Here is a 14,761-nt window from a genome sequence, read left to right on the forward strand (position 1 = left end):
CTGGATCACTGGAAATTTTCAGATAAGAAATTCAATTTGGGAAGGGGAAACTGGCTATCTCATTATGACACAGAAATTGTGAGCATTTCTCCCCAGGTGCAAGCCAGTTTAAGATAATTTCATTATTCTGAGGGACAGACTCTGCCCAACAGTAACTCCAAGTGCTTCAGGGAGGACAGCACATGAAAACTTCCTTCCAGAGGAATCCCAACCATGGAGAGGACGAGTCATGAAACAGCGCAACTGACACATACCAGAAAGCATCTTACTGAGATCCAGTCCTCCCCATAAAATTCTGGGGAAGTTCACCTCCCCTGATAGCAAACGGTAGGGCTCTGAGCATCCTCAGCACTGGTTCTGCCCGTATATGTGCTGTACCTTCTCCTTGGGAAATTTCAGCTTTTTGGACTCTTTTGGACAATATATTTGAGCAGTTCATGCCATCTAGTGGTCACACTGATTTCCCAATCTTGTTATTTTTACCAAAAAAAATTAAGCCACTTTTGGTGGTTATGTGAGGGCTGAAATAAGGGGTAACAAAATTAATGTTTAAATTAAATTCTGTTTTAAAGGGTTTTTTTAATCTCTTCAGAGCAGCAGTGATTATCTTCCCTGTCCAGGGTCCCAGATACCTCCAGAACAGCTATCTTAAGGTAGGGGATATCTGATGAAGCATAGATGTCCCCAGAGCTGGTGTCCTCCTCTGAGCTCTCTGACTGGACTCCCTATATTGTACATGACATATATGTGCCCAGCAAGGGCAGAATGCATCCTATTCTATGGTGCAGCAGGTAATTAGAGTCAGGCACCATATGGTCAGAAAAAAATCTATTAATTTCCATGAACTAAAAAGGGAGAAAAAGATGTACCGTAGGGTAATCCCATCCCTCATTATGCTGCTTTGGTCAACAGCTGGCTGAATATGAGCCAGCAGTGTGCCCAGGTGGCCAAGAGGGCCAACAGCATCCTGGCCTGTATCAGAAACAGTGTGGCCAGCAGGAGTAGGGAGGTGATCGTGCCTCTGTACTCGGCGCTGGTGAGGCCGCACCTCGAAACCTGTGTTCAGTTTTGGGCCCCTCACTCCAAGAAGGACATTGAGGTGCTGGAGTGTGTCCAGAGAAGGGCGACAAAGCTGGTGAGGGGTCTGGAGCACAAGTCTGATGAGGAGCGGCTGAGGGAGCTGGGGTTGTTCAGTCTGGAGAAGAGGAGGCTGAGGGGAGACCTCATCGCTCTCTACAATTACCTGAAAGGGGGTTGCAGAGAGGTGGGTGTTGGTCTCTTCTCCCAAGTGACAAGCAATAGGACAAGAGGAAATGGCCTCAAGTTGCGCCAGGGGAGGTTTAGACTGGATATTAGGAAAAATTTCTTCACTGAAAGGGTTGTCAAGCATTGGAAGAGGCTGCCCAGGGAGGTGGTTGAGTAACCATCCCTGGAGGGTTTTAAAAGACATGTAGACGTGATGCTGAGGGATATGGTTTAGTGGTGGACTTGGCAGTGCTAGGTTTATGGTTGGACTAAATGATCTTAAAGGTCTTTTCCAATCTAAATGATTCTATGATTCTATGATTATAGAAAAACCCTTCTCCCATCCTCCCCATTCTCCTTCTGTACACTCCCCTCCTCTGTGGACATCACTTACCCCCACCTCCATGGGAAGCTGCAACATGGAAGATGATCTGGACTAACACAGGGGAGGGGAAGACCGGCCAGGTCATGCTAGTTGGGCCTGAGGGATGCAGAACTGCTTATTGAGTGACCTCCGCATTCAGAAACTGTCTCTTCAGGAGAAGCAATGTTGCAGGCTCTACATGGGCACCATCTCAGAGCTGAACCAGAGCTTAGGGAGAAAGTAATAAATAGGTGTTGTGGGGAACCACTGTGTGGATGGATCAATGCAAAAGCAAAATGCATGTGCTGTGAAGGCAGTGTACTAGTTTGGGTACAGCCTACAGGCTCCTAAGCTTTCTAGCAAATCTGGAGCTATGTCATCTCGAAGTTCAAGATCCAAGACTGCCCAAAAGATTGTGGGAGAGGGCAAATCAGGACTAATTATTCAATACCTCTTCCAGCATAACATCTGTGAAACAGTATATGGAGCTATCATGTGACAGGTTCAAAGTGATCAAAAGGCCATGGTTCGTTCTGCCTATAGTTAAGTGTGGACCTTCTTCTCACAGGATGCTATGAATGCTAATTTTTTATCCAATCTCTTCAGAGGAGATGATAGGTTTTTGGAAAATAGATGAACTAAGGACTACTAAATAAATGGAAACCATCTCCCGATCAGGATGTACCATAGCTACAAGTAGCTGGAGAGTAGGATGGTCTTTGGAAAACACCTTACATGCTTGCTCCATTTCTTATGTTCTCTCCTAAGCACCTTTGGCAGCTCTTAAATGGCAGTGAGCTGAAAGGTCACTGCTTGTGTCCCTTGTGAACCTCTGAATGAAGTTTCAGGTCTCAGCCTGAGAAACAATCTGTTGAAAAGATGTGTAACAGCAGACTGTTGCTGCAGAAATCTTTTACTGAAACACAGAAGTGTAACATAACATAGGATAAGATAAGATAATTAATCTAATCTAATCTAATCTAATCTAATCTAATCTAATCTTGTCTGCTGTTTTGTCTGCTGGGTCCACATAGTAATTCAGTCTTTTCCACTGAGGTTGCTCAGATGTCTGCAAATTTCCTTTCTTCCTTGAAAAGTGGAAGGGATACTCCAGCTCCTTTTGCAAGAAACCTGCTTCCTCCCTTCTTTCCCCCTCTTGCCTTGCTGGCTTACTCATCCAAGCTCTTGAAGTATCCAAAGAGGGAGGGAGGCCATAACAGTTTCAAAAGCACCCAGGAGCCATACAACATGCATCTGAAAATATCACCAGATGTTTTCACATTAATAACTTTGAAAAACTAGAACTATCCCAGCACTAGCTATGATCCTTTCCCAGCCAGAGTGGAAAAAGGGTATTTGTGTGGGTCAGGATCCAGCCCAAAGGTCTCTGCCAACCCCTGCGAGATGGCTGGGTGGGAGGGCCCTTGGAGAAGCACAATGTTGCTGCCTCCATTGCTCTGAGAACCAGTCTTCACCTCGTTTACTATAAACAAATAAGCTAGGAGTGAGTTCTTGCTTTGATCTTTCAAAGTTTTGGATACTCCAAGGTCTGTGCCTAGCAGGAAATTAGTCAAACATCATGGGAAGCTACAAAAGCAAGAAGTGAGCCTATCCAAGCCTGAGCTGTTATCGAGGGCAGAGGCAAGTGAAGACACTGTTTGGATAACCCTTGCTCAGGCACCACAGCTCAGACTTACATTGCAAGGCAAATATTTACCTATGGCCTAAACAAAGTCAGCGTTTCAAAACTTCGTTCAAAATACTGCATAACCCTGAGCTACTTCCTTGAACTTGTCTCAGAGAAGGAAAGATTTTGGTTTAGTACCTATGCAGGCTGTTCTCAGGAGACAAGCAGGAAGAAAATGAAGCATCTTCTCTGCTTCCTGGTTTTGTTCCTCATTTCTGGAGTTGGAAGCTTTGATCTTGTTATCGACGAAATCCCAGATGTGAGTATTTCCAGGCAGGGCCTAGGTCTCCCTTCCTTGCTGAATCATAGAATCATGGAATCATTGATGTTGGAAAAAATCTTTAAGATCATCAAGCCCAACCGTAAGACTGAAGTCAACATCGAAGCTGCAGCTGGCTTCGGTAGGAGCAGAATTGGGTCATTGCTTCACAGCTCTGCTTGTATCTCATGAATTCTCTTCTACTTTTAGCAGTAAATGGGATTGTTCTGATAATTGGTTTTCACCTGTCATTCGTAGTGTTGCTTTTTTAGTATTATTAAAGTTGTAATAGTGTGGGGATAACTCCAAGTTTCTTTTCAAGCAGGATTCATATCTTTACCTCAACTTTGCCTTTTCTGGTGTTTTTAGCCTTTAAACTTTCAAGTAGGCTTCTATGCTCAGACCTTCAGCATATTTTATATTCTGTTTCCCTGGAATAAGCAGAAACAGAGCACCTGAATATCTTTGTGGATGGGGTGTCCTGTATGAACCACTATTAACTTCAGCAAAGCTTCATAGGGACTCAAGTTTTTGTTAACAGGAATTCAAATATGGAGTTAAGATCCTATTGACCCTACATTCCTTAGCAGAGGGATGAGGTTATTTATAGAAGAGCTTGTAATTGCTTAGGATAATACAATGATGAAAATAAGTACAGTTATAGCTTTGACTCTGAAGCTGAGTCCAAATTTAAACCCCTGGACTCAGGTGAACTTAGATTTGGGTGTCTATACCCATTTCCACAGTATCATATTGCAATATTTCTGTGAAATCACCAGAGATGGTGCGACACTTTCTTTTCCTTTGCAAGATTAACAAAAAGAATTTGTGAGCGGGGATATTGTCTTTTTCTTTCTTCTTACAGCACTTTTGATGACACAGTGAGTTTTTTATCCTGAGTTTGTAATTCCCAGGAAAAATATTCCAGACCTGTGGAATAGATGCCGTATCAGTTTAACATCAATGTGCTTAAACAGTTTCAGTTAATTTTGTGCAAACTTTTGTGTGTATGCTATCATATAAGTTGGAGAGCAACTCATGAACTTAAACTTCTTTATTGCCATAAATTAAACTTCTAACAAACTTTAATCAAGATTATTGCTGTGGTTTAAGAGCTATGCTTCTAATTGAATCAGTGCAGCTTTGCACTTGGAAAAGACCTGATGTTCCTTTGCTGTCAATGGGACAAATTTAGTTCTCAGGTATATTAGTATAAAACAAGAGACATGTTCTACTGGTTTGAGCAAAAATTCTCTGGACTTGTTTATTTAAATGAGATCAGTATCTGAAATGCTGTAATTACCATTACTGGACTGATAATCTGCCTCTTCCTCTTTATGGGCATTTCAGTGTGTTAAATATTACTCCTTGTTTCAGAAGGAAAGGTTGTAAAATGATGGTAAAGGTCATGATCTTATAAGAGTATATAGAGCTAGCTGGCCACAGAGGGAAACTGAATGTGTGAAGATGCAGCATTTTGGTCTGAGATGGTTTGTGCCTCTACTCCCCATTTGCACCAAGGGGAGGTAAATTGCCTTTGGAACTCTATTAGAGTGTTAGTAATAAATCAAGTGATAAATCAAACAGTAAAGATGCAACACCTCCCTTTTTCTTTCTTTTTCTCCTCTAGGAAGTAGAAAACCTGATTGACCTAGAAATCGATGGATTTCCTTCAAGTTCTAAGACAAGAAATGGCAGGTACCAGGTACAGTACCCAGAAATGCTTCAAAAAAAGGGAAGTAAGAATGCCTGGGAGCTCTCTCCCGGTGGCTTGTTCCATGTTGAGGGTTGTGAGTGTGCAATCAGGTGGGACCAGCAGGTCCTTATATGCATTGAGACCTCCATATCTCTTGTCAGGATAAGAACTGCCACTATTCTTCATGCAATACCCAGCAAAACAAGGCTTTGTTCCATATCTGCGCTCCTAAGGACGATCATACAGATATTAAACAATGGAGATACTTGTCGGTCTAACTTCATGTGTGGGAAAAATCCCATTGATACATGGCTTTTCCATGAGAAAATGGAAAAGGACTTCAGACACTGGCAATGTAGGCTGAAAGCTTTCAGTTCTGCAGGTAGTCCATTCATTCATATTTAACTCAGATCAAAAGAGTGCAGCACAGTGTCACATGAGTAATGAGCTGGTGGAGTCTGAGACCAGGGAAGAAAATTTATTTCCAGCATGCTGATGGGTTGCAGATTATTGTATTCTGTTGGCTTCTGAAACAGAAACATTTAAAACAGTATTGCAGGAGTTTTATTGTGTTTTACGCAATGGTAATTAATGATAATAATCATGAAAACAGTTATTTGAAGGTATTAACTTTTATTACACTGAATGAAAGAAATGATGAACAGAGTGGACCTTGTCCTCCACCAGCTCTGGTGCAGCCTTTCTTGAGCTTGTTCAATATAGTGAAAATAAAAGATCCTCTTGAATAAAGTTGGATTTTCCAGCATCTTTGAAGTTAAGCACAGGCAAACATCATTATTCTCTATGCTCAGGCTTTTTGAAAGGGGCCTCACACAGTGTGTAGCTGTAACTTACTGACACCTAAAGCCCCCATTACACTGCCAGAAAAATGGAAGATTTTAACTTAAATATGAATCAAGCCAGCTCACATTTGCCAGACCAGTATTTAAATAATTTAATCATGGTCTAAGGAGAAATCCCCTCTAGCTGCACTTCTTCAGGGCATCATTTCTTTCCAACATGTCTGTATTAATGCCATATGTATTACGTTGCCTCTGTTCCTCAACTTTCCGGATACATAGTGGTATGGACATATGCATACAGTAATTTGCAATTCTACTAGTGGTTTTATTATACCAGTTACTCCTTATATTCCCGTATATTATTTCCCATCTTTTACCTATCAGATGAGTCTTTGCAAACCAGTAGACCTAAGCTCTCATCTATAGGATGAGCTACTCTTATGTTAGTTGAGTCACAATAAATTATTAATAAATTAGATTAAACTGAACATCTTGAGACAGTAGCTCTTGGCCAACAGCAGGCACGCAGTTACTATGGATCACTAGAGGAAGGCTGTCTTCCAAATTATTGTTTTAGCACTATGTTTTTCTACAGTGAGGTCACTAGCCCATTGGCAACAAGACAACAGAACTCCTCTGCAGATCCTACTGATTAGCTCTAAATAGAAAGAATTGTTTTCTATGCCCAGATCAGGTATTCTGGTGAAAAATATTTGCTCCTGAGTAATTCCAAAAATACTATGTCTCAGGTATGTGAATGGTCCTTGTGATCACAGAAACAGAGGAGCCCATGGTCTGGAATGCAGGTAACCTTGTGAACCTCCGTGTGATGGTGCACTGCCGTTATCTCTGTTTTGGAGATAGATAATGGAGCTTATGTCTAGACTGTGAGGCAAGATGTTCTGTAGCATGTCCCCCAGTCCTGGTCCTGATCTCTGGCTGTCCAGAGCCAGATGAGATCACACCTATTTCCTTACTGTTCTCCATGAGAACCAGCCCAGGAAGGAGATATGGAAGGAGAGAGAGGGTGGAATCAGCTGGCTGGAGATCCCCCCATCTCCCAGGGTATAAATGTGACCAGAAAGACCAGGATTCATCTTCAGCACAGTGAAGATAAACTCTGCCAAGACCTAGGTTTGAAATTGCTCTTCTTGCACCTCACAGTAAGGGTCATGATCCCCAAAAAGAGTCTGAAGAGGCTGCAAGGAAATTGCAGTGTGTTAAAAACTGCTTAGGTAGAACTGGCTCACATGAAAACAAGTGCATCTATGAGGAAACAGCACCTTAAAGAACTGGGAGGACATGCCAGGTAGATCTCATCCTCTTTCTAGTTTCTCATGCTGGTCATCTGCTTTTCAACCTTTTTCTTAATTTACAGATTCTTATGACTTTCCCTAGGAATTTTCATGCCCCAGAAGAAAAGTAATTTCCTTCAAATGCAGTATAACATCTCTGAATCTGCTTTCCTTATTTTAATAAGTCACACCTCAGAAGTAGCCTGTGGACTGCAACTGGAATGCAATGGTAAGCTAGGCATCCTATAGATGACCTAAAACCTGCAATCTCTTGTAAAGCATTACCTCTTGCAATGCATTCCTCCCTTAGACACCATGCCTGCTTCTTCCACAGGCAGGGCAGGAGGAATCAGGGTTAGCAGCCCTGGGTAATAGTTAGGTTAGGTTAATGGAAGTACCCAGTATTTTCCTGATGGTAGACTGCATAGTAGTTGCAATATTCATGGACAGTGATTTGAACAAAGATCATTATGGAAGGCTAAATAGCCTGCACAGATGTCAGGAGAAGATGGGTCTTGGTACCTGAAGATAGGGCCCAGCATCTATCAAGACCAGATCCTTAAAACAGTTCCTGAGGCACTTTGTCTCCACCCTAATCAGCAACTTGCCACATGCTAGATATTGCACAAGATACCATTTCTATGCAGTGTGGTCATCAGCAGTTCTGGGTGTGGTTTAAAGGCAAGGATCAGCCATGAATTCTCATGCCAGAAACAGCACGAGTCTCATGTGCCACAGAAGTCCCTACGGAGCCCATGTTCTCAGTAACCACCTCAGCGCTCAAACATGAAGTATAGTTATCTACAGATCTGTCCTCCTGACCTGTTGGAGGGGCTGCTCTCTGCAACCTTTGAGATCCTAGGGGGATGGTTGGCCCACCCCATGTCTGACCTCTACAACAGCGGTGGGAGTCATTACATGTGCAGGTGATAAGCTCACATCTCCATCAACGCCTCCCCTTTCTCCTCCACCCTCACAAAAACAATCCCCTCTGTGCTAAGGTCTTGGTCTTCACCTTTTCAAAATTAAATTTATTCCAGTTAAGGTTGGTTTAGTCTTAATTTGTGTTTATGCTGGTGATGTTTCCTATGCCAAGGGCATGTGTGGGGACAGCAGTCATTCTTCACCGTCTGGTTCTTTGTTAGATGTGAAGGGTCCAGTTCACTGTACAGTGACGTCTGATGAGGTGTCAGGATGGACTGAGCAAGGGTCAGTCCATCGGGCTTTGCAGAGGGTCTCTAGAGAGCCATAAACTTCCAGCTCCTGAAATCCCACTCTGAATGTTTCAGGTGGAGCCTGTATAGCTAATAAATAAAACCCCCCATTTGTTCTCAGGCAGGCAGAAATCCTGCAGTCTCTCTATCTGGTTTTAAAGGAACCTTGAAATCATCTCATTAAAATGATCTTGTTATGGCATGTATCATCTCTTACGCAGCCCAAGATTTTCCTAGTAACAGTATATTAATTAGCTTCAAATTAACTTAGTAACTATATAGCAAGCCTTATATGCACCATGCGACTGATGCAGTTTTTGTGAGCATCTTCTGTGGTTTTGGGTCCTCTTGTATTCGAGTGCTACTGAAGCCTGAGATGAGATTGGTATGTTTTGGTACATTTTTATAATTTAGCCATCAGTATTTGAACTAGTCTCCCTAAGTTCCTGCTCATCATCTGTGGAGTTGAACAGTTCAGTTCAGTTGCCATGTACAGATCTAGCAGTGTCTAAGACGTCTTACTGGGTGTCAGATATCATGCAAGACCTACAGGAGCTTCATGATCTCCTGGAGCCCCGGCTGAAGGCCAGGGTGGTACCCTTGGGGACCGTCAGTGGCACTAGGTACCCACTCCTCTAATCAGTACGGTTAGCATGGTTTAGGGCAGGACTCACTCAACCAAAGGGGGTCTCTATTTCCAGATGAAAGGGATCACTCCATTGACTGTGAAGAGCTGAGTTTGTCTAGTGAAGTAGATATCTGTATTAAACAATTGCATCTCCCCCTAGAACCAGGTGAGGCAAATCCCATCCTAGGACTACCTATGTGAGTTTAAGTTTTAGGGAATTAAACAGAATTATTTAAATGGCCACAAGATGTCACCACCTCTTCATAGACGTTTCCAAATGGAACTATTCATACAGCAGGGGAAAAACCAACCATTAATGAGCACTTTCAGCTCTTCTAAGCAGCGTGTATATAGCTAACTATATATATATATAAAAAAAAGTATATAAATGTAATATCAATTACACAATAGGTTTTTGTACACATACATATTGCATATAATAAAATAATATAAATATAGATTCTATACTGTAAATGAAAACAAAATGAGCTAAAAAGGTCTGGGGTTTAAGGTTTTTCCACTTTTCCTAGAAAAACAAAAAGATAATTTTTGTCTTAAAAGCTAGGATTTCAGAGTACGACTTTTTGCCAACAGGTTTTGCTTTCAGGAAGAATAGGTTTGTTCTAGAAGAGAATGTTTTCTATAAAAAATAAAAGACAGAGGCAGAGAGCTGTCCTTCTCGTTTTGATAGCCTCTAAGTCACAGCTGGGAGATCATGGGCTCCAACATCCCATGTATAAATATATAAAATAAGACAAAAGAAATACACACGCTAAGTCTGAGAACTCAAACCAGTTCTCATTATCTTGGAAAGCAGCTTTTAGATGTTACCACTGTCTGATCCCTGTCTTGAAACAGCCACAGTCTGTGTTCTTAGCTTTGCTGAAATACGTTCTCCATGTTTTTCTTTTCCAGCGAAGCACATCCGACTGGGGGTATGTTGGAGATCTGGTGAGTTTTTTTCTTCCTCTGTGGAAAATAATACTGAACAAAGTGGTTTTCTAGTTAACCATTTTTTGGAAATCAATCCTTTTGTTTGTTCAGTTTCTTGTTTTTACTGCTGGTTCGGTATTAACCTATTTTCTTTAAACAGAACACTGTTTGCACAATGCTGTTTGTACAACTGCTCTTGGAGGGAGAAGGGTATGGTAAATATGAAGAAATAAGCATCAAAAGTGATTAGACAAAGACAATATCTTAATGTACCAGTTTAATACTCTTCTCCCACTGCTATGATTTAACCATTTACAAGACTAGGTTGGTAACCAATGCTTCAGGTCTCCTTTATTTAGGACTTTTATTGAAAAAATAAGCTCTCTCCTCCTCAGTATATGATGCTGAGGATTACTGTGTACCCTTCTATGCTGGATTGCATCAACAGAGTCATTCCAAGGACTGGTTGAATGGTCAAAAGCAAGGAAAACATTCCAGCTTAATAAATTCCCTTTTTCAGCTGAAATGTTATAATGAACTATATTCATATGAGTATGCTGCCACAATTGCCAAGTAAAATATGGAGGTGTCCTGAACCTGAGTTCATGTCCCATCTGGCTGACATATTGTAAGGAACAGCAGCTGAAAAAAAGGCACTGTGACAATAAAAGGGGTTGATACTGCCCTCTAGGGCACATTTTCTAGCTGCGTCCTAAATTTAAAGAGTAATTTTGTCAATTACAGGTGGAGGACGATGACAAGATAGGTCTTTACAGCTACAAAGTTCAATCCACTATAACGTCACGGTTGGCCAACACAATGATCCAAGCCAAAATGGTGAATAACGCTAAACGGTCCCAGCACATAGTGTTTGATGTACAAGTCCCTAAAGGAGCTTTTATTGACAACTTTACTATGTAAGTAGTGGGCAGGCATCAGCCTTGCGCTATCGCAGGGTTCAGCATGGTGGCAGAATGTGGTGGGAGGGAAGTATTTGTAAAAGCAAAACACCTCTTATTATTTTCCAGGTTCAGTGTAATTTTAGCAGGCTTTCTCAAAGAAACAAGGCTCATGTCATAATATTGTCTGTCTGTCCATCTCTTCCTCTCCAGTAATTATTGGGCCATTGGCCAACATCAATAAAAGTTGACAAAAGGACAGAAGTCTCAAATCAACTAAGCTCTACGGGTCTTGTGCAAGTTGGCACCAGATCAAAGGAGAGAGAGAGACCCAAATCAGAGCCCTCACAGAACAGAAAGAAACCAGCCTAGTTCAGTATCCATTCAGAGAGGCAGCAGCCAGCTTGCTGGTTAGGAGACATGTCCCGATCCATGTTCTAAAACAGCCATGACATCAGTAACTGCCTGCCCTGCTCAAAGAATGGGGAAAGTGTGAAGGAGGTGGGGAAGAGCAGATCCTCCTCAGAGTACAAGAGTGCTGGCTACTTGAAATAAAAAAGCAGGTAGGGAAAAAGATACAGATCTAGTGGAAACCAGACTTCATTACTTTGGGGTTAAACAAAGGCCTTATTATTTCATTTCCCACCAGCTTAGATGTCACTGATGTTTTTCTAAAGTGAAGAAACAGTCGACGATTGTAAAGTTGTTTCTTTTGCAAACTGACTGTGCTTCTCTCTCCTAGGGATGTCAATGGTATAACATTCACCAGCAAAATTCGGGAAAAATCTGAAGCCAGAAAAATGTACTCTCAAGCAAAAGCCAAAGGCAAAGCTGCTGGAATAGTAAGGTATAAAGACTTTGGTATATGGATATTGTACTGAACTTATTCACAGGAGAACTGGGGTGACCCATGCCAGGAGGACCTAACTGAGGGGGAACCCTGGAAATGAAAATGCATGGAAAAGGCAGGTTTTGCTTACTTACAGCAACTCTGATATTTAATTGTCAAGGACTTAACTTGTGTTCCTGCTTTCAGCTTGATAAAACGTATTGTGCTAACAGACAATGGCAGTTCCCTGGTATAGGTCACAGTTAGAATCAGACCCAGCAAATGCATAACTCAAAACCAAAATGCAAAGAAGCTCTCTTTCTCCTTGTATTTTCTCAAAATAACCCCCACAGCTGACTTTTCAGGAGCAATGCCTTGGATATGGAAAACTTCAAAACTGAAGTGAATGTGCCCCCAGGGACAAGGATCCAATTCGAACTTCACTATCACGAAATGATTCGAAGGAAACTGAGCTCCTATGAGCACGTCATCTCTGTGAAGCCAGGACGCTTAGCAAAGCACATGGAGGTAAAGTAGAGCTCGTGTGTGTAGACAGCACCCCACGGCTGAATCCTGACTGAGAAAGCAGCCAAGGTTCCTATGAGCCCCACAGCAGGACTCTTCATCTACAGCTCCTTCCTTTTATATGGGCTCAGTACAAATAGCCTCAAGGTCACTGTGTAGACCAGCACGAGACACTTCAAATCAGGAGCTATGTAGCTACGTGAGTGAGGAGCAAATGTGTCCTGCCTCCTCTTGTACTAACACAGTTGGGCATCTCCTGAATCATGACTGATTCACGTCAGAACCACTTGGGCAAACAAGCTTTGGCCTATATATACCCTTGTGTAAACTTGCCTTGACTGAAGGAAAACAGTATTTGCTATTTATTTGGAACAGTGCTTTTCACAATAATCCCAACTTCATGCGATACTGTCCTATGAGAGCAGATGTTCTCTGCATAACACTCCCTCCACAACTGTCTGTGAGAAAATTATCTGTCTCATTCTTACCCTCTTTCTTACTCACCCAAAGGTGTCCTCTGTCATCCATCAACAGACACAAGATACAGGGCTAGCTGGACATTTCCATCTGGCTATTCTTACGTTCCTGTTTCATAAATGTCTTCTTCAGCTGTCCATGGCTTCAGCACAAGCTGTATATGAAAGTTTGCTGCTCACGTTTCCTTGGTGCAGGCTGTGATCTGCTTCCAGCTGTCCAAAGGCCTGAGTTAGTCCCACTGAAAAGGACACCATGTCCTGCCTCCTAGTAGTCTTACTAACTATTCAGAAATGCAACAAGAAAAAGGGCTTATCTCAGGCTGACAGGGTAAAACCTTTATTTTCCAAATCACCTTAGCCATCCAAACAAAAGCAAAAATACTCTCTGTCCTGTCAATAGCATGAGTAGAGAGGGAGAGAACTCATTACCAAGTGTTCCTCCTGGCCTCCTAACCCAAAACAGCACTGAGGCAGAGTCACTTCATGCTTCTTTCGTGCTTTCAGCATAAACGATGGTATCACCCTTGACTCCTATCCCACCACTTGCCCCAGGGGGTGAGAAAGAGAGGAAAAATGAGCATTTTCACCAAATTCTTTCTATTCTTTCGTCACTTTTTTTTTTTTGCCTTTCCATCATGGTCTATTTTCATCATTGCATGGATCCCTACCACAAATGAGTCTAGTCCTACTGGACCATTCTCAAGGGCAACCCACACCCCAGCTGGAGTTTGCCTGTGGAGGGTTCATAAGATCCTGGTACAACACTGGCACTGCTCTGTACTAAATGTCCTCCATTCCTGCCTTTAGGTGGATGTCCGCATTATTGAGCCACAGGGACTTCGCTATGTGCACGTTCCTAATTCGCTCGGAGATCATTTTGATGGAATCACCACCATCTCCAAGGGAGAGAAAAAGGTAACAGTCACAGACTGGAAACAGCATGGCATTCTTTCATACCTGCTGGAAAAATATGGCAAAAATATGGTAAAAAAATTCATTGTCCTTATTACTGATATCTGAATGTATGTACAAGATGCTCAAATACTACAGCAGTATAGAAATAGTGTGTAGTCCATCCATCTTTGTGCAAAGCTTTTAATTTGTAATTCTGAAAGAGCAATGCACTGAGATTGCTGGATGTGAAAAAGGTAGGTGATGAGTATCAAGTGGAATAACCATTCTGGAATAACTCCACAATCTCAGTTTCAGCTGAGAACATCTGCATAGGAACTTATTTTGGGACTGCTCTTTTCCTTAATATTCTCACCCTAGCTTTCTCCAGCACAGATCCTGGGTGTAAGTAAACCCTCCAACAGTAGAGAAGATTTTCTCAAGAAACTTCAAGCAGTGATTCTGGGAGGGTACAACCCTTCTCACCCTTGCAGAGTCATCTAATACAGGATATGTGAACCAGGCCCAAAAAGTCTGTCTATACTACTATAATAATATATCAGGCAGTATTGTTTCTTGACGTCCAGGCTCAACTTTATGCCTCATTCACCCACATTCCTAGTTTAGCAAATTATTTCAGAGGTAGTGTGTGGCTATATATATTATGTCATCTTCTCAGGAAATTTCAAGTTATCCAGTCAAAGCAGAGAAATAATACCATAAAGTCTGCATAACCAATCATGTGACTAGTGAAAATGATTCCTAGTACTCAATTTACAAATTACAAGCTCTCATTTGTTTGGGAAAAAAATCAATTAAAAAGCTATTAAAAAAAGCTGATAAAATTATGGATAGTTTCAACTAGGAAAATGTTAAATGAACATTTAGAAATGGTTTGCACAGCTCTAATTAAAATACTTGGTGCTGTAGACACAGGTCACTATGTTTGTGTCACAGTTGCTACTACTGAATCAACATATCCAGGCAAACCTTAGTGCTGTTTTTCTTTTGAAGTGA

The 14,761-nt window shown here is 41.8% G+C and overlaps 1 protein-coding gene across 1 annotated transcript in view; it reads left to right on the forward strand.

The window, feature by feature from the left end:
* The first annotated feature begins 3,471 nt into the window (after positions 1–3,471).
* Positions 3,472–14,761, forward strand: part of ITIH2 (inter-alpha-trypsin inhibitor heavy chain 2) — a 28,616-nt gene continuing 17,326 nt past the window's right edge. Inside the window, exons 1-7 of the mRNA XM_059816970.1 lie at positions 3,472–3,555; positions 5,186–5,260; positions 10,107–10,142; positions 10,869–11,041; positions 11,766–11,870; positions 12,218–12,380; positions 13,661–13,768. Of these exons, the coding sequence (XP_059672953.1) occupies positions 3,472–3,555; positions 5,186–5,260; positions 10,107–10,142; positions 10,869–11,041; positions 11,766–11,870; positions 12,218–12,380; positions 13,661–13,768 (744 nt within the window). The remainder of the gene's footprint in view (positions 3,556–5,185; positions 5,261–10,106; positions 10,143–10,868; positions 11,042–11,765; positions 11,871–12,217; positions 12,381–13,660; positions 13,769–14,761) is intronic.

This window comes from Gavia stellata, chromosome 4 (assembly GCF_030936135.1).
Source record: "Gavia stellata isolate bGavSte3 chromosome 4, bGavSte3.hap2, whole genome shotgun sequence".
Taxonomy (NCBI): Eukaryota; Metazoa; Chordata; class Aves; order Gaviiformes; family Gaviidae; genus Gavia; species Gavia stellata.